The 20,506-nt window shown below is 35.4% G+C and overlaps 2 protein-coding genes across 2 annotated transcripts; both read right to left on the bottom strand.

Annotated features, from left to right (window-relative positions):
- Positions 1–968: 968 nt before the first annotated feature.
- Positions 969–9,111, bottom strand: LOC128026648 (protein Wnt-8b-like). The gene is made up of 6 exons (XM_052613899.1): positions 7,861–9,111; positions 7,159–7,192; positions 5,703–5,841; positions 4,926–5,051; positions 4,003–4,145; positions 969–3,067 (listed from the first exon to the last, which is right to left on the bottom strand). Exons 1-6 carry the CDS (start codon positions 7,929–7,931, stop codon positions 2,504–2,506), a joined length of 1,077 nt encoding a protein of 358 aa, XP_052469859.1. The 5' UTR covers positions 7,932–9,111; the 3' UTR covers positions 969–2,503.
- A 364-nt stretch (positions 9,112–9,475) lies between these two features.
- LOC128026329 (acyl-CoA desaturase-like) lies at positions 9,476–20,005 on the bottom strand. Its single transcript, XM_052613349.1, has 6 exons — positions 19,806–20,005; positions 19,416–19,617; positions 17,992–18,122; positions 17,507–17,712; positions 15,542–15,774; positions 9,476–11,407 (listed from the first exon to the last, which is right to left on the bottom strand). The coding sequence occupies exons 2-6, from the start codon at positions 19,600–19,602 to the stop codon at positions 11,208–11,210; spliced, it is 957 nt and encodes a 318-aa protein (XP_052469309.1). The 5' UTR covers positions 19,603–19,617; positions 19,806–20,005; the 3' UTR covers positions 9,476–11,207.
- Positions 20,006–20,506: the final 501 nt, after the last annotated feature.

The raw sequence follows: 20,506 nt of genomic DNA, 5'->3' as shown, positions 1-20,506 counted from the left end.
CACATTTCAATATAAAATAATGTTCTCTGCTATTAATTCCCATGTATCAGACAACATAGCTGACATGAGAAATGCCAAACATGACATAGTCTAATCTTGTTCTCTTCCAGTGTGTCAGCTCACTCTCAGCCCCCTTAAACTCATGCCCCACTGAAAATTATCCATGGCAAGTCCAGCCTTCCAGTCGTGACCCTGCTTTCATGTGAACCCATAAAAAAATTGAAGTTTAGCAGTAGGGTTTAAGGCTGAATCAACCGGGGCTTGGATTTTCAACCATATATTTGGGGCTGACTGAACAATTAGTTTGGGTATTTTTGAGATTTATTAACTCCATTATTCCATATAAGTAGGCCAGATAAACCGCTGATTTCATTATATGCATGCAGTTTCATCTCTATGCGTTCTGCATAACTCTTCCTTTTTTGGTGGGGAGGGGGGGTCATTTTATGCTGACTGAATTCATATAAAACGAAATTGGAATGTGAATTTCAAAATGCACATTTCAATTTAATATATCTGTAACAGTCAGTTGCCTTCATTGGGTAACTTAGAAAACTAAAGGTTGTGTATGGCGGTTGTTTTGGAAAAAATAGGAGGAATTCACTTCATCTTTGCATAATTAGCTTTGTGTCAAGGGGAGTTTCTTGATTTCGTGAATAAGATATCAATGAGGTGCTTCAGTGAAACCACAGAAGCACAGTAGAACACGCTATCACCAATTAATTGAGATTTAATTAGTTTTTTTTAGTCAACTTTTAAAGGAACACAGTTTGTGTTTTACTGTAGGACTGGCACTTTCACCGATGGGATGGTAGCTGGCAAGTATTTGTTTATAAACCCTACTTGTTTGGGTACAATACTTGAACTAACTTCTATTCAGCAAACAGTGTGAATCCATGCAAAGCCTTTTCCCAAAGTCCTTTTGAAGGCGACAGCCCATTGAAGGAGGAGGAGAAGGGGATTAGCGTCTTCAGCAGCAGTGCATTTCCGAGGGAGCTGATTAGCTCGCATTCATTGTTAAATCGAGCAAAGGAAGGCCCTAGAAGACTGAAAAGAGCCAAATAGGTGGGCCTGGAATAAAACATCCACAGGAAGCCCAACACAGGCTACATGAAGTTTTCCCAACAATATTTTTTTTTCCTCCCGAGATGGCGGCATGAAAAAGGAGATTAGCATACAAAATTAGATGGTAGATGATTTGTGGGGCGACTTGGTTCATGTTTTTCCTCTGTCTCAACAAAGTTAATTAAACTAGTCTTAAACAGTAAAGAAACATCCAAGCGCAAAGCACTGGGAGTGCTTTGAGGATTACTAAAACAGAAAAGGAGGCATGTGTGAAGAAGAAATTGAGAGAGGCGTGAAGGAAGGAAGACTATAATTAAATGCTCTCTTGTTGTCTCTCTGCCCCAGGGTTATGAGACATCAAGCTGAAAAAATACAGAAAGAAAAGAGCTATATATATACCAACGAAAAAGAAATCATTAGGTCTTACCGGCAGTCTACACTAAATAATTAGATTTTACAATAAGTGGGATTTATGATATGGACTTTCATTTTTTTTTATACTTAAAATGTAATTATTGTGAAGCACATTTATTTTTCCGAGCACAGGAAATTAGCAGATTATGCTTAATGTCACAAAACAACACGTGGCTCAGTTAATTCATGCTAAAATGCATTCAGCTAATCTAAATGGATGAAAACTTTAAAAGAAGATATTATTATGTATCTTTAATTATGTAATAAAAAAAAACAGAGAAAGAAACTATCATAGAAAAACAGCACTATAGTATCTGTGCAATAAATAAACAATATACAAAGTGCTTCCTCTTATTTACAGTTCATATACAGTATCAGGGTGAAACTATTGTCAGAATTCTATAATTGATAGAAGCAGACAAGAAACAATTAGGCAAGAACTGATTCTCACGGCAGCTGGAGAAGTGGCCAGATCGTGAATTCAAAACCCCTTTAAAATGAATTCCAAATTCCAAATACATTATCCATCGAAGTACATCCCTGTTGGTGAATGAAAAAGTTATTTACAGCCTTTTGTGCTATATATTGGTTAGATGTGGTGTTCAGTGCTATCTTACAAATATATATGAGAGTAATTGTGAAATAATACAGGTCAAATATGCATTTAAAGTCTCCTGATGGAGATCTACACTCTTAAAAATAATGGTTCCAAAAGGTTTTTTTTTTTTTTTGCTTTGTTTTGTTTTTGCAGCAAGGCCATAGTAGAACCATTTTGCTTCCCCAAAGAACATTTCAGTGATCAATTCTTAAAAGACCCATAGTTTTTCTTAGTATGAAGAACATTTAAAAAATAGATGTTAATGTTTCTTCATGGAACCATATATGTCAATGAAGAACTTTTATTTTTAAGAGTGTAGGTGTTCACTAAAGCATTCAGATGGATGTTTCAGTTCATTCTCAAGCTCAGGATGTAAAAACATCTGCTTAACTTCTGGACCACAGTAACAAACACTTCATGGCATCTCTAGTGCTTCTTCTTCAACCGATAGCTTTTCCTACGGCTGGCACTATCGTTCTTGACCCGTTTGGTTCGCTTCACACAGTAGTACTTTGTGACAATTTTGCGGCACTGGTCGCATTTTACAGCGCAACACCAGTGGAATTTGCAGTTGCAGCTAGACACGGTTTCGGCCCTGCGTTCCTCCACAGCCAGACCGCACTCTCCACACAGCCGCTTGCAGCTACGCTTCTCCCATTTGCTCAGATTCTTGCCCTTTCTCAAGCACTCGCGGCCCTCTGTTCCTGGCAAGCCCAGAGTGCGGTTCTCCAAGCAGTAGTCAGGGGAATCCTCCAAGTGCACCAGCTCTTTGCGCGAGATTGAGCTGAAGGTCTCCGCAATCGCGCCGCGGCTGGCTGCACTGTTGCCCGCGCCACGCAACAGGTCCACTTTCACGGCCCTGTGATATTTCTCCTTTAGGTAGTTACCCACCTCTCGAAACTCTGGCAACTGCAGCCAGCAGGTCTGAGTGGTGCAGCTGCCAGACACTCCATGGCACTTGCACGTCCTCTGCATGGTTCCTTTCACTGCCTGGTTGAAGAGAGGATCTCGCGTTAAAGAACTCAGTCATTCATGCATTCTAGAGGCAAATGTTCATGTTTCAAAACATTCTAATTAGGACTGAACTCATCAGTCAAAATATACAATGCGCTCTTTAGTAGGCACCCTATACATCCACTTAAACAAACAGAGGGAAACTGTGAGTTAAGAGGAAGAGGTTCAAGGTTCAAGTCTGGGTTTTCTCTTTTCTTGGTGGTCGTACAATAATTCCTGACTTCGGCTGAAACAAACAGCTGTCTTTTAAAAAGGAACGCCTCTTTTCTCATTCGCTCGCGTAAGACGCAGAATCACGGTTTCACATCGAGCTAGATTGTTCGGCACAGGAAAGGGGTGTATTTATTTTGCATAGCCATTGTCGACATGTTTTCTGTCATAGGCAGACCCAGTGGCAAGTCCATTGAGAAGGAAGTGAAAAAGAATTCTTTCACATTTTTTCAGTTACAATGATGCTCCAGGTGCCAATGAATTGACAAAACCTGCAGACGGGGCACAGACAGGATAAACAAAGAGCACTTGAGCCACATGGCTGTGATCCCCGTGGCTCTCTCAAGTACAACAAAGACTGACATAAATGTAAGATCCTTATTGCAAGAATAAAACTAAACACTTATTTGGGAAGCAACAGAATACAGAACCTTTGCAATGTGTGGACCCCTAGGTCGTCTAATTAAGCTTGCACCACTGATCCCAAGAATCTCAAGTTAAGGCCTTGTCATAAAGGACATTCACAGGCTGTAAATAGGCCCTTCTGGTACAGCGCACACTCTATTGGGAGAACGAGTGGCACCTTGCTTATAGAGCCGTGAATGAAACTCTTGGGTGGTAAGCTATCATTAGAAGCACTGAGAAATGATTCAAAATGACTCAATTTTTTGGCCCTGACCAGCCCAAAAAACTTCATATACCTTGCGTCCTACTTCGTTGTTGTGCAGGTTCATGGCGGCTCGTGCGTCCTGTCCAGTTTCCAGAGCATCCACAAACTGCTTGGAGATGGCCTCTCCGAATCCAACATTATCGCTGCAGCCTCCCCATAGCCATCCCTGACCACCTGACATGACAACAGAATTATATTATATTATATTATATTATATTATATTATATTATATTATATTATATTATATTATATTATATTATATTATATTATATTATATTATATTATATTATATTATATTATATTATATTATATATAAATGTGGCATATATAAATGTATATATAAATGTGGCATATACTTTTATAGAACTACTTTTGTTCAGTTTTAACAGCATTTATGAAACAATACTGATTGCTTCAAAAATAATTTGCACTTTTCCTTTTCCTTACAAAAAAACAAAATAAAGATTATGAGAACACACTTAAAATAGAGCCAAATACTGGAGAATTTAAAAGAGAAAATTTGAGGCATTTAAAAATATATTGACATAGAAAGCAGTTATTTTAAATTATAATAATATTTCACAGTATTAATAGTATTACTGTTTTCCGATCAGATAAATGCTGCCTTGTTGAACAAAAAAGAATCATTCTGTCTCCAAACTTTTGAATAGTAGTTTATAAATAAATGTACTTGAATTAAAATCCAGGTTTTTTTTTTTTTTTTTTTTTTTTTTTTTTTAGCTGTAATGTTGTTCTCATCATTCTTGGGATCATTTGGGATTACAGTTAGAAAGTCAGGGAAACAAAAGTTGTTATATTGAATATATCTTTACACAGAAAAGGTTAGTAAGTGATTTTTTCCACATTAAAATTACAGTATATTTAAATGCGCATCACAACATATCCCTTTAATGTTGACTGATTTTCCATCTATTTTGAGATTTAGTTTAGCACCTCTTTGGCCGTTCCTTGTGTCATCACATCCGCAGTTGTCAAAGTCACCGAGGCTACAGTTCCTGGTGAGGGTATACATGACTCCAGCAGAGCTGATGGCATGGAAAAACGCTGTCTCTCTGTTTGCTGTGATTAGAAATAACATATGAAATAAATATGCTGTGGAAATGAATTTTATTGTCTATGAAATATAATGGCCTAGGCTAATGAAAATACAAGCACTCAACATCACTGATTTTCATTCTCATTAGATGATTTACTCAAATCTTTAGCATCCATCTCAGTAATGATAGCTTTTGACTCTTATTCCCCGTGCTTCAGTAGCGCTGCTGGTCTGCTCTCAGACATTGGTGGTCTGGGGTCGGCACTGGACTGCGACAGGTCCCCTCTTTGGCACTTAAGGAATGCCTAATGAAAGGGGTCTGAGGTAAACCTTTGACCCACACCCTTTGACTCGAGAGGGCGTCCATTTCACTCACTCACTCTGGTGCACAATATACTCTTGGTGGCTTTTCAATTTGCCTATTAACAGACCAGGTTTAATTGACTCAAGAATGCAGTGTTCAGGCACATCAACATTGGGAGATGGTTCTCTGTGGTTTAAACAGGATTGTTGTGTTTGTTTTAAGTGATGTATCTGTGATCGATACAGATGGGATTTGACACACAGTATGCATAACACACACTCTTGTACTTTTATTCTATTAAAATATATGTATTTAACCTGAAAGCATGATATACATAAAACATGGATAGAGCACAGGTCATAGTTCTCACCGCTTCTGAGTCCACTGTGGGTGGAGAGCTGAAGAGTCCTCTCTGGGCAGTTCCAGCGGTCCCACGCAAACTGATATTTGCACTCTTCAATCCCACTCTGAGCTCCTGCGGCCACACTGCTGGAGTAGATCAAGTAGGCCTGAAATAATGCAAACCACACCAAAAAGATTTGGGATGAAATAAAGGCTCAATATCACGTGTTTACAAAACACACTGTAACTAAAACTATTGATAATATTAGATTTAATTCTCAGCCTGCACTGTTCGTATAAAAATGCACCTGTATGTTACAAAAAAAAATTATAAAGCTGTAAAATGACACCATTATGTCTATTTAAATCATTTTAGAAGTTGTATTAAAGTTGTAAATATTAACAAACGTTTCCCTGTGGTTCTACAATGTAAAATTATTGTTTGCTGTACATTCAATTAATAAATTATATGCTGAAAAAGGGGATTTATAGTTAATTAAAGAAAAAGAAACACTTTTTGTAATTTGAAATAAAAATATTAATTAAAAGGTGTATATATATATAAATCTTTTAATATTTCTCATTTTAAACTAGTTTCACTTGATGTACTAAAATAACTAAAACTGAAATAATAATAAAAACTATGTAGACATATTGAAAATCAAAGGCTAATAAAAAATGATAAAAACAAAAATACTGAAACTTCAACAAAAGTTACATAAAAAATCATAAAAAAATAATAAAATTATCTAACTGATACTAAAATAATGCTTAAAAAGAGCACCAAAATGACACCATTACTTCTGTTACAAATAGGGTAAACGTTTCCCTATGGTTCCCAAGTGGTGTAAAATGTATGTTTGCTGTATATTCATTTATACAATTATTTATTTAAAAATAATAATAATAATAATAATAATAATAATAATAGCTTAAAAATGATAGCATTATTCCTTAAATAATTTTACAATTAATATTTAAGTTTTAAATATTATAAATATTGGGGTACATTTTTTTTCCTGGTTCCACAAGAAATGCACACAAAAAGTAAACAAAAAGGGTCTATGTGGCTGTGAAACTGTGGTTTATACAATCTAATATGTCTCAAGTGGTTTAGAAGAGAGAGCACCACAAGTGCTCTCATAGGCGGCTGGGTTGCTAATGATGACCACCCACCAAAGGCCCCTTCCCTTGCCACTCAGTAAAAGTCCTCACAACTTCACATAGTGAATGAACTGAAGTGTGTGAAAGCTATATGGTCCAGTCCACCCCAAGCAGCAAGTAATACCTAATCCACAGAAGATACACGTTCAAGAAATACAGCACCTGTGCTCCTATCAGCTTTTAATTCTCCACTTGCTTGCATTGTAATCACAGGGTCACCGTCAAACATTAACTACCCGAATCCATTAATGATTTTGACTTTTTGAAGTTTCTCTCTCCTGATAAAGATCAGCAAAGCAGATCAAAAGATGTTGGCTTACCTTTGGGCCAGTCATCAGGAAATTATTCACTGACCTGGAAGACAGAGCAGCCTAATAAGTCAGCTGACCCATAACTTGTATACATTCCATATGAAATTACAAGTAAAGCTTCACATTGATAAAAAATCATTTTTTTTAAATCATTTAATCTAATTACATAGTTTACTGATCTCAACCACATGTTCATATGGAAATTACAGTCTCAAAATAAAAGGTTTCATTGGAGTTTCACACACACACACACACACACACACACACACACACATACAATACATACATACATACATACACACATATATATATTTATATATATAAACACACACACACACATACATTCATACAAATTTTCTTTGGTAAAAAAAGGTATATATATATATATATAAATATATATATATATACATACATACATACATACATACATACATACATACATACATATACATATATATATATATATATATATATATATAATTAAAAGTTTATAAATGAGAACACAGCGTTTCGCTTTTTTTCCTCTAACCAATGAAACGAGGCTCAACGCGTCTTTATGGGAACTGATGAGCTGGAGTGTCTGTTTCATTCCGACTTTTTTAATCCAGACAGAGATCCAGAGATAAACACAGAATGTAAACGCTCGATATAAATATGCTACATTTAGCATCAACATCGTCTGCTTAAAGAACAATAAAACGCTGAACTCACCAACTGCAGCAAGACTTCATGTGAGCCATCAGGATGAAAGCGTAATAATAAACCTCCAAATGCATGAACATCCTGAGAAAGGCGACTGGCAGACTTCTCTTCACCTTGTAAAGCAGAGGGGTCTGCAAGAGCTCTATATAACCTACATCCAGGATTCAGAGGCTGGGGGTCTCATGTGTGAGCCAAGGGGGTTCTGAAATGGAGCTCCTCTCATCCCAACAAGAGATTATCTGCTTAATTAAAGATTTTCCCTTTTCTTACTCGTTCAGCCAATCAGAACTATTGTACCAGAGAGAGATTGAAATGATCAAAAGGGCACCCTGGGCTCCTCCAGGACAAATAGCTGGAAAGAGCTCCCTGCGTGCTAACAGTTGGAGTGAATTAATATGAAATTAGGATGGCATCTCTAAGGTTGTGCCTTAAAACTCAATTTCAAGAGCTGCATTAAAGGGTTTGATAGGCTACAGTAGTGGCTGATCAAACTCAGGGATTACTGATATTATCTGCTGGATCAAAAGACATGTTCTTTGTAGCGTTTTGACGAGTTAAGTTATACTATTATAAGCATAGATTTAATCTACCAATTTAGCCAGGATCCGCTATAGCCACGTTTAAATACGACAAAGAAAGGCTAATAAATTGGATTCAGTAAAAATAGTTTAAACATTTATTGGAATAAATAAATTTCGCTGATTCCGTTAAATTTATTATTTCAAAGCAGCTAAGCTTAATCCATGCGCGCGATGAGTTTAATTAGATTCAAATAAACAGCAGGAATTAGGCTATGCCATTTTTTAGAGTGTTGTTTTACCTTTTCTCACAGTTTAGTCCTTAGCTGACCCTTCATGACCTTTAGGTTCTGCATCTTTGACGTCCGCGTATCTTCTCGTGTGCAAATTAGGATTAGGAAAGTTATTTGGGAGAATCCAGAGGGATGTTTCTGAAAGGCTTTCATGAGATTGATGTAAAACGAATTTGCCGCCGTAAAAAGATTTCTAAATTAATTTCTAAATCCCGTTTGGTCTATTTGAATGGGAGTAGATTAGAGGCTAATGTAGTAAAAATCTAAAAGAAACGTTCCAAAAAGAAATATTCTTTATTTTAAAACGATGCGCAATCATCGACTAAATAGGCTACTATTTAGGCTACTCACAAAAAATGTTATTCTTTCGCAGCTGAAATATAGTTAAATCTACTAATTAAAAATCAGGAATTTATTAATAGGCCTAGAGGTTCAGATTTCAATAAATAAATACATATCTATCTGTCTGTCTGTCTATCTATCTATCTATCTATCTATCTATCTATCTATCTATCTATCTATCTATCTATCTATCTATTTTTGGGTGGGATAAATTAGGGTTACATACAAAATCATAACTCAAATCCAGTCAAAATAATATATATATATATATAAAAAAAAAAAACATTTTTCACGATTTCTTTACCGCTGTCATTTTCATGCACGAGGGACCGTTTACATCATCGGATAAATCGCACAGAGTAAACTGTAGCTATTTTTGCATTATTTTTTTTTATACTGACATGGTGTTCTCACAAACTTATGAATATAAACTGTGGTCAGCGATATAAAAGAAGGTTTGCTGAGACTACATTTTCAGACATACACACATTTTATTCAATTAAGAAAAGATTAATATGGATTCATAAAACTCACGGTACAATTCGGAAAACTCTTCCACTTATTGAAATATTGGTTTATGGTACATGAAACATCATTCCTTGAAACTGTGCCCATTAAAACTCTCCGACATCAAAGGTCAACACTGTATAAATAATTTTGTTGAAAAATACAGTGTCAATTTGTGTTTCCTTCTTAAACATGGGTGTATATACATATATAAAACATTTAGTGAGAGTATATATATATATATATATATATATATATATATATATATATATATATATAGCATTTGAAAAAATGCATACCCATATCAACCTGTCAAACATTTATGAGAAAAAAAATATAGGCCTACAGGTATATAGGGAGCTACAGGTGATCGTTCATTTGTCACAGAAGAGCCAAGAAAAGAGCCCATCCTGAATGATTTCATAAAACTTCATAAATTTGAAATAATTTTTCTGATGCTATACATAATCTTTGTATTTTCAATTTTTGAGTCTAACCCCAAATCTGAAGGTATAAAGGAAAAGGGCAAGATGATATCTGATGAAGACAATTCAACTTTCCAATCCTTTGATTATTTTATAAGAACAAATACATGTCCTATAATAAATCCACTAGAACAAGTGTACACCTTAATACTTTTACCTCAAAAGTCAAATTTATTTCAAATGTTGTTTTTATTTTATTTTTATTTTTTTGGTTAATTATTTTTTCATAATACTTTGAATAGTCCTTTGATACTTTAATATATTTGTAATTAGAAAAGAGTTCACTTTTTTACAGAACCACAAGAGTCCTAGGAAACCAGATAAAGAGCTATGCAACATGGAAAATGATCATTAAGAAATTAAACTGAATTGCTCATTTTCCTTTAGGGAATTCTTCATTATAAGCACCACTGCTCTGAGGACGTTCGCACTGGCATGTAAAATATTATTTTAAAAAATTAATTAAAATAAATAAGTGCAAAGTGCAAATGTAAAATTAAATATTTTATGAATAAAGCCAGAAAATGCATTTCCATGCATACTGTCAAAACTAACAAACCCATTCTAAACAAAACTAACCGCAGTTATATAAAGTCAACATTTTAACTCAATCAAGAACTATTTTCCCATGGATTTTCTGTGGCATAGTCTTATATTTGACTACATATACTGACCTATAAATAAGTCTTTTGGTGGTCATTAAAGTTTTTTCAGTTTTAAATGGAAATCAGCTTTTATCATTTCAGAAATATGTAAAAAAAAAAAAAACAACATATTAATAGTATGTCATCTTAATTTTACAGCTTGCATAGCACGCTGGAATGATATTTTTAAATTAGAACAATAACTTCTAATTTAAGCCAGAGAAAACATGGGTCAACCTATTCATGAGAGAGGGCTGTAATGAGGCACATAGCTGTTTAACTAGTGAAGTACCATCTCTTGCCTCTTGAGGCAGACTGAGAAATAATTATCCTCCCAATCCATGGCCTTTACAATCTCCGAAAATAATACCCCACAGTCCAATACACTTCATGAAAAGGAAATAATTCTTAAGAACACATATTAGTCCAACACACTCTAGAGATTTTATTTAAAATGAGAGTGTATATAGATCAATCTTCAATGCTCACTACGAAATGCTGCAAATGCTTTTGTATATGTTGTCTTATAACTTTTTTTTGTTTGTTTTCTGATATGTACTGAACAAATCAACCACTTTTGTGGCTGCCATCACCGGTGCGTTTAACACGGGCCATGATAGTCTCCCGAGTTACCCTCCTGCAATCCTTGGCCAGTCCAAAAAAACACATGAGATCTATAAACGCTTTGGTCACGTTCAGCCGACTGCCAAACTCACTTGTAGCATAATCATGGGGGAATGTGTGATGATAGTTGTGAAATCCTTCACCTGAAAATAAATGTATATATTTTCCAATCAGTACATATAAAATTTCAAATTAATTTTGTTCTTCTTATTCATCAATAATCCTGAAAAGAAAATTAAACAAACTTAAAAAAACAGTGTATATATAAAAACTTATATTTCAAATATTTGATGGTATTACAGTTTTAACTGTATTTTTTATCAAATAAATGCAGCCTTGGTGATCTTAAAGGGATAGTTCACCCAGAAATGAAAAAAAAATAGCCCATGATTTACTCACCCTCAGGGCATCCTAGGTTTATCTGACAGTCCTCTTTCAGATGAACAAAGTCGCAGAGTCATTTTTTTTTTTTATTATTAGTATTGTTGTTCTCGTCAGTGTGTGAGTTGGAAGCGAAGTATAAGTCTAGCAAAAATATTTTCACTCACTGACCACTCTGACTGAGCGCTTCTGAGTTACACTCTCCATCAAGCGATCTGTGCTATATTCATTTCATCTCAATGGATGCTCAGCGCAACTGCATTTGATGTACCGTAAACTCTAGTGCATTGGCGCATGACTGACCATCGTTTTGGTGAGAGCAGAGAGAGTGAGAGAGTCTTACATGCATGCAGAATTGCCGCGCAACATGTAAACGATATTCTCTGTTGTATTTTCCTGTCAAAATTACAAAGTTCCTTTGAATTTTTTCAGCTTTTAAGAACTGCTGGGTTTTCCAGTAATGGGCAGAACTAATGTGCAAACTGCAATCTCATTGGCTGGTGCTCATCTATTATCATCCATTTTGATTTCAGTGAATCAGTTCGAGTGAACGCACACAACCTAATCAATATTCATGAATTCAGCGGCTCGGTTATCCTACAGTAAGTGCTTTTTATACTGTTCTTATTAGCAAAATTCATATTATTATTGTTATCGTATCAATATTATTGTTATTTTTTACCCTTTTTTTTTTTACAGAGACAATGAATGACCCTAAAAAGCACCACGACCAGTCCTAAATTCAGTTAAAATGTCTATGCATTTATACATGGTTACCAAGTTTTAATTATAATTGCTCAAGTTCTATCATTAAATAATACTTGATTACCCTAATATCATATTATAATGTTTGACTGACTCATGTTAAGAGTGTACTTTTGAGTATTTAAAAAGTTGTGATTATATATATATATATATATATATATATATATATATATATATATATATATATATATATATATATATATCAGTCAGGTGAGTAAACTAAAACAAATTACTAGCCAATGGCGATTCAATTGCTAAGGTGTCCCTAGAGGGTTGGGTTAACTCTTAATTTATAAAGAAATGGTCAGTAATAGGTAATGCGTGAAACTGTAAATAATTACATATTATTCCGAATTTGGAATGCATTTTAAGAATACTATTCCCATCCACTGTTCAAAATTCATAACACAGCTGTATGCTGCTTGAAAGACTTGTGTGTGCTCTGATGTAAACAAGCATGCATGAGAAGCACATGGGGGAACAGCGTGAGAGAAGTGCTGAATGAAAGGACATTCACTCTCTGACAGCAGATGGCGATAAACTGTAGAAAATGTAGCCTTTACCCTGGAAACCCCATAAATAAAGCAGCTGCCCTACTTTCTAAAACATATTTAAATAATTTTAAATAGCCATTCAGATTAGTGTATTTTATGATGTTCATCACAGCACCAAATACTTAAATATTTAGATTTAGTAGGCTATTTATTTTCAAACTTTTTTTTCTTTTTAATCTGGACTACAACAAGTTCTAGATATTGTTTGAAAGTGTTTTGATTCGTTATTGTTCATTCACACTTTACATTAGGGCTTCATTAGTCAACATTAGTTAATTCATTAGTTAACATAAACTGCCAATGAAATTTTTTTCTGAACATTCATTAATCTTATTCCAATATATAACACATATATAACTGTGTTATTTAAAGAGCAAACTAAGATTTAGTATTAAAGTATTTTTTTAACAACGATTAATAACTTCTGTATCAAATGTATCTATTGCTCATTGTGAATGTTAATCCATTAACTAAGGTTAACTAATGAGGTCTTATTGTAAAGTGGTACCTGGTCTTTATAGTTCTTTTGCACTTTAATCTGTTTAAAACTTTTAACTTTTTATATATTTCTGTATTGCTTTATTGTATTTAAATGTTCAGTTATTTTTTGTTATAAGACAATAGTAATTTAACCTGTTATACTGTGTTATGACCACTTTTTTTAAACTAAATCGCAACAGGAAAATTTGATACCGTCATATCCCTATAAAGAATGTCTTTGGATTTGAGTCTTTAGTCTTTGTAACTTTACAGATCTTCTATGCTCCAAGAACTTGTAACACTCCAAAGAGAAAGGAAAATTTTAAATCATGTCATATGACCCCTTTAAGCTACTGGAAGTTTATTATTATTTATTTTTAAAAATCTATATTTTTCTTACACTAACGCATTTTGCTTCAGAAAGTCTTTATTAAAGGGTTCATTTTCCACAAGTTGATAAGATTCTTTAGGGTCTTAATGAAAAGTCTGTAACATAGTTTGGTTAAAATTTCTCAATGGTAGTGTAAAACTACAACTTTTTTCCCCTGTAAAGAACCTCTCTTTTCAGAGCAATCGGTTTCGTAGCATTTTCCTTTAAATGTTAATGAGCTCTGCTGATCCCGCCCCTCTCTTCCAGTCACTTTCTAATGGACTGTTTACTTTAGCTGCATTCATCTGAAACTAGCACATTATTAAAAAAGGCAATTTGCAAAGATTTAAAAACCTTATATTAATTTCTTCTGTTGGTGAAGTTGGATCACCAATGATTCACGTGAATATAGACACATTTAGGTAGATCAGGCTGCATTCCCTTCAAAAACAAATGTAATCCACTGCATCTTCAGCAGCTCAGATTTCAGGTGTAAATGACAACTGCTGTGTTCATTATTACATCCAATAAAAAAAAAACTCAATCACTTAAGAGTCATTCTTGTCTACATCTGCTCCGGTGGTGAAACAATGGCGGACTGATAATAGCTCACTCAGGGTGGGTCTAAGGTAAGACACCAGTCCAGTCTGTGCTGAAACGCTACTGTCAATCAAACTATTGTGGGAGGGGCATCTGAGATTGTTTTGATTTAAGAATGGCGAATTTTTTTAAAGCTGCAGTAGGTAAAAATATATTTTTTACATATTTGTTAAACCTGTCATTACGTCCTGACAGTAGAATATGAGATAGATAATCTGTGAAAAAAAATTAAGCTCCTCTGGCTCCTCCCAGTGGTCCTATTGCCATTTGCAGAAATCCATCGCTCCCGGTAATAAACAACCAATCAGAGCTGCGGTCTGTAACTTTGTTTGTGTTCAAAATGTAGAAAAATGTATATAATAAGCGAGTACACCATGAATCCGTTTTCCAAACCGTGTTTTTAGCTTGTCCTGAATCACTAGGGTGCATCTATAATAAGTGTTTATATTCTGACTATTTTAGATTGCTTCGGGGGTACCGCGGCGGAGTAACCCAGTACCTTTGTGATTCTTCATAGACATAAATAGAGAGAAGTAGCTCCGGCTACAATGTTCTTCCACCAGACGCAAGCAGTTCTGTTTATTAACTGCTAGAGCGTCAAAAGTTCCCTACTGCAGCTTTAACTAGACTAATAAAAACATTGGGTGGATTATTATCATTATATGCATGGTTGTGTACACACACTGCAAACACACATTTCAGTTCAAACAACTTGTAAAAGCGCATGTAGCATTAAACACCGCTTTAACAATGAGGGTGAGTAAATCATGGGCTAATTTTCATCTCTTTAAAAGGCTACTTTCAAAAACAATAAAAAATCTTGCCAACCTCAAACTTTTGAAGGGTACTGTATGTACATGCTGTTGCTCTGTTTAGTTTAGTTGTGCATTCATGTACAATATCTTGCATTATTCGTGTGACTAAATGTGTTTTTACAGCTTTAATAATATTGATATTATTTTACAAATTAATATATTTTATTTTAAAATACATAGAGCAGTTTAACGGCTTCTGTATTTATATATATATATATTATTTATTATTTAATAAATAAATGTAAAAACTAGATGATTTAAACATAAATTAACATATATTCTAATAAATAAATAAAAATACATTGTTCTTACCGATGGCACTGAAGGCAACAAACTTGTTCTCTCTGGGATTGATGTTGTGGTCATAGGGCCTCATTCCCCACATGTGAGCTGCACTGTTGACCAGCCAGGTCGCATTAAGGACCACAGTATATCTCATCAGACAAGGGACTAAGTAACTGGTCAAAAGACTCTCTTCCCAAAAGAACCAAGGTACAAATGTGGGGATGAGAAAGCACATCACCACCACAGATAACTTGTAATGCCTAAGGACAGAGAAATGACAGATAAAAAAAAACAAATCCTATTGTCATTTTATCACTGTTGTACATGATGACATGGTGACATGTTCTCCTTATGTACGTCATAGATTTTCTGAAATAACATCAGCTGTTGAACCTCAACTGGAACACAACATTCAGTTTGAAATGCTGACTAACCAGTTATTCTCCCACTATCTTATCTAGCAATCCTTTGAAATGTTCTTTGAGGGTTAGTTCACCCAAAAATGAAAAATAGGCTGCGTTTTACTCACCCTCGAGGCATCCTAGGTGTATATGACTTCCATCTTTTAGATGAATCCAGTCAGAGTTATATTAAAAATTGTCTTTGATCTTTCAAGCTCTCTCATTGCAGTCAGCAGGTGTTGCAGTGTTTCAGTCCAAATGAAATCGCCCATCCATTAAAAAAGTGTCTCACACAGCCCCCGAGGGGTGAAACAAAGGCCTTCTGTAGTGAATCAATGCATTACTGTAAGAAAAATATCCGTATTCATAACATAATAATCACTTGAATCTAGCTTGCGCCAACAATTGTACACAGAAGAAGTTCCGGGAGCGTGATGTATGAGGTCAGCGTTGCACATAAGTCTTGTCAAAACCAATGTTTGTTAACAGGATCAAAGGAAGCAAAGTTTTCTTACTTTAGAAAAGGAAAACCAGTCTCCTCTTGGCTTATATCGAAATCCCCTGACTTTCTTCTTAACAAATCCTCATCTTGTACTTCTAATTAATGACCATTGTTTTGTTTTGATCTCTCCGCTGCGTTTCTGCGTGCATCACTTATGAGTGGCGTATGCACACAGCTGACCTCATACATCAACACCGGAATTGCTTTGTTTTACAACAGTGAGCACAAGCTAAATTCAAGTGATTATTACGTTTTGAATATGCAGAAACCTTGGATATTTTTCTTACAAAAAATGCAACAATTCGCTTCAGGAGGCATTTGTTCACTCCTTGGAGCCGCGTGAGACACTTTTTTATGATTGGGTGCTATTTATTGAACTTCTTTTGGACTGAAGCAATGCAACATCCACTGACTGCAATGATAGAGCTTGAAAGATCAGACAATTTTTAATATAACTCCAAATGGATTCATCTAAAAGATGAAAGTCATATACACCTAGGATGCCTCAAGGGTGAATAAAAAAAACGCAGACAAATTTTCATTTGTGTGTGAACTAACCCTTTAAACTCTTATCAAGAAGCTCAGGACTTTTGTTGGATGTCATTCAAAGTGATGGGAAGGGATATTGAATATTCCACACTAACTAGTGCTAAATATGGGACCTGGTACAGATGACAGCTCCTAATTGCGGGATCACAGGTGTAATGAATATTTTAACTAATACACCCTATATTTTTTAATTGTCATGTATTCCTGTGGTACTAACACTGAACTTTCAGCAGCCATTACTCCAGTCTTCAGAGTCACGTGATCCTTCAAGAAATCATTTGTGCTCAAGAAACATTTATTATTATTATCAATATTGAAACTGCTTTTTTCTAAATAACAGAATTAATTTTAACATTGGAATATTCTGTAACAATATGAATGTTTTTTCTGTCACTTTCGATCGATTTAATGCATCCTTGCTGAATAAAAATATTAATAAAAAAATAAAATTTGACATACCCCAAACATTTATATGGTGGTGTAGGTGAGAAGATTTATGAAACTTATTATTATTATGAAATATCACAATTTCCCACTGACCTCCTCTGAAACATTACGACCCCATCTGCTTTTAGGTCAGCCAGCTCCAGTTTGCGTCCTTTCTCAATAACTTCTGGGTGTTTGCGGACCAGCAGCCAGCCGATGTGAGAGAAGAAGAAACCTCTGTGGGCATTGTGCGGGTCCGCATCAGTCTCAGAAAACTTGTGATGGACACGATGGTCTCTGGCCCACTCATAGATATCATTCTAAATGGATATATATAAATTATTATTGTCATTGCATAGTATACCTGCCATACTCAACATTGAGTACAAGTGAGTGAAAGGTGATAATGAAACTGTAATATAATATTCATTTTGTACAGTACAGAATAGTGTGTGTGTGTGTGTGTGTGTACTATATACATATACACATACTACATATTAGCCCAAATCTTTAACCACTATTCCATCTGAGCTACAATAATGGTTCTGCATTATTAAATGTGAAAGATTGATTCATCCACTTAAAAAAAAATGTTTTACCTGAAAAGCCATAGAGTTTGCAGTTGCTAGGAAGATTCGTAATGGCAATGAGGCTTTGTAGGACCTGTGGCTCCAAAGGCGATGGGCGCCGGCGGTTATTCCTAGAGCGCTTACCATGAAACACACTCCCGCTGTCACATTAAGAGAGAAAACAGAGCAGAATGTTTAAAAACAAATTAGTCTGAACTACACACAGCTTGCATAGTGTGTAACTGTAAGTGCACCCTTGGTTCGCTCTATAAGAGGACAAAATGTCTCGCTGTGTGTTGACAGACAAGGCTGCAAGGGATGTGGGATACTAGGCCACAGACTGTGAATAAAGGCACACTGTTATGACCCGGCTCAATTTACAATGGAGAGCCTTTTTCAACAGCAATTGTTCTTTGTTCACCAGGGTACAATATTTTGCGGCGATGTGACTCCAAAACTGTACACAACAGAGGAGCACATTTATAGCTTTTGGTGGGATTTCAAATTATACACAGGACTGTCTCGCTGTCACACTTGCACACACGCATGCTTACAAAACACTTTTAACATTGAGCTACATAACAAATTTAGCTGAGACAAAGTGGCCTGACATAAAAAAAATATGACACAGTAATTGATAATATCTGAGAATAGTAATCACAACTTTGAATCTTTAAGGGAAGAACACCTCCACCCTTATGAGAGGAAATACCTGCAAAACAAGAAAGCGAAACTGTGGAGTGTTGCTGAGTTTTACCAATTATATATGAGCAATAGGGGTTATATTAAAATACATTTATGCATTTAGCAGACGCTTTACATTGCATTCAGGCTATCAATTCTGACCTATCATGTGTTCCCTGGGAATTGAACCCCCAACTTTGTGGAAGCTTGATCACGCAATGCTCTACCACTTGAGCTACAGGAACACTACATAAAAACATACATAACCACCATACACCACACATACCTTCTGACAGCAAACGTTGCATGGCAGTATAAAAGAGATTAAAAATGTACATGATAAAAAAAAAATATTTTCAGCTAATGCCATGTCTGATTTATAGATTGATTCATAATCAGGTCAATGGATGTAGAAAAAAACTGAACTGATATAGCCTAATACAAATCAGCAGGATTCCTGTTCCTGTTTAATTTGATATATTTTGATATATAAAATACACACTAATTAATCGATTTCCAATGTATTTCACGAAGACTGCACAAAATAGACATTCAGTGAACATAAACGTGAAATTAACTTTACATGTATTCAAAGTCTACATCTGTCTTAATTGATATGATTAAAATATCTACCCACAGTAGACAATACAACATTATGCAGTCTCATATACATAAACAATCGCCATAAAAATAAAAACGCAATAAACACATGAAAAGGTTGCGATTCAAACAAACGTCAGTCCGTTCAGAATTAGCAGTCACATACTCACTCCAGATCAGCGTTAAGGAAGAGACAAATGGAAGAATCGTCAGACCATAAAGAGCTCCTAGGTGCAATAGGGACATTAATATAACGTTTCTCCAAACGATTTGGACAGGAGGTTTTGGGCCCGGTTTCTCCTCGTATGAATCGTCATAAACATCCTCTGTTATCGTCGTTTCGGCCATTTCTTTCATGCTCGTTATTGTCTCCTGTCAAGAGAACGAGTCGATTATATTTCCACGACCATCAACAAAGAAAAGCCACCTGTCACTCCAGTTAGCATTATTCTAAAAGACAAAGCCCTCATGCAACGAATACATTCAATTCTGCACAAAATGGGTGTGACATCTGTCTCAAAGGCACGCTGGAATAAAGCCGCATCCGCGCATCTGCTTACCTTGTTTGCGATGCAACTATAAAGAATTATAGCAATTTGATTCGATGCTAGCAGGCAGGTTCCCCAGTCAAGTGGTTTAATTTTCAAGTTTTTGCGTGTCTACGCCTCTGATTTCGTTGCAAATGATGCAATTGGGCGAGGCTGAGAGGATGCCATCTAGCCCTACCAGTTTCATTGGTTGCCTGGTTATCTGATGCTTATGTTGTGGACGCCATGTACGCTGGGCTTTAACAGGCAACACTTCATCCGTTTACTCTCACAGTGTGTGATGCAGATTACATCACATCTCTACAAAGCTTGTCTCTTTTAATATACATGTGTTAATTAGAAAATGCAAGCCTTTGCACTTCTATCACAAATATATCTCAAGTCAATTGTTGTCTGTGAATGGGGTTACTGTATGTCTCACAATGCTGTAAATAAAAATGCAAACCTTTCAGTGAGCTATTTTAAAAGAATAAGAGTTTGGTTGTTTTTTTGTTTGTTACTAGTCTAAACAAGCAGCATACTGTAGGCGTACTGGTGAACATAAGCTATTTTCTGAAGAGCTGCATATGTTACAAAGAGGAAATAAGGATCCTTGAGTGCTAAAATGACAACAGATCTGTAGTTCATCAAACAGGGAAGTTCTTGTGGGCTACTATAATTTCCCATAGCCGGATCTCATCTCCACTTTCAAAATGTACTGCTGAGCAGATTAC

Source organism: Carassius gibelio, chromosome A13, assembly GCF_023724105.1.
Source record: "Carassius gibelio isolate Cgi1373 ecotype wild population from Czech Republic chromosome A13, carGib1.2-hapl.c, whole genome shotgun sequence".
NCBI classification, from domain to species: Eukaryota; Metazoa; Chordata; class Actinopteri; order Cypriniformes; family Cyprinidae; genus Carassius; species Carassius gibelio.
The sequence above is the reverse complement of the archived record's forward strand: the minus strand, read 5'-3'. Positions and strand labels throughout refer to the sequence as shown.

Excerpts from the sequence above, each read along its gene's own strand:
- LOC128026648 (XM_052613899.1), bottom strand. The coding sequence starts at position 7,931 with ATGTTCATGCATTTGGAGGTTTATTATTACGCTTTCATCCTGATGGCT. Across the intron at positions 7,193-7,860 it reads ATGAAGTCTTGCTGCAGTTG|GTCAGTGAATAATTTCCTGA; the intron begins GTGAGTTCAGCG and ends TCTGTCTTCCAG. Across the intron at positions 3,068-4,002 it reads ACAACGAAGTAGGACGCAAG|GCAGTGAAAGGAACCATGCA; the intron begins GTATATGAAGTT and ends CTCTTCAACCAG.
- LOC128026329 (XM_052613349.1), bottom strand. The coding sequence starts at position 19,602 with ATGAAAGAAATGGCCGAAACGACGATAACAGAGGATGTTTATGACGAT. Across the intron at positions 18,123-19,415 it reads TTCCTTAACGCTGATCTGGA|CGGGAGTGTGTTTCATGGTA; the intron begins GTGAGTATGTGA and ends TTAATGTGACAG. Across the intron at positions 11,408-15,541 it reads TGTTGCCTTCAGTGCCATCG|GTGAAGGATTTCACAACTAT; the intron begins GTAAGAACAATG and ends ATTTATTTTCAG.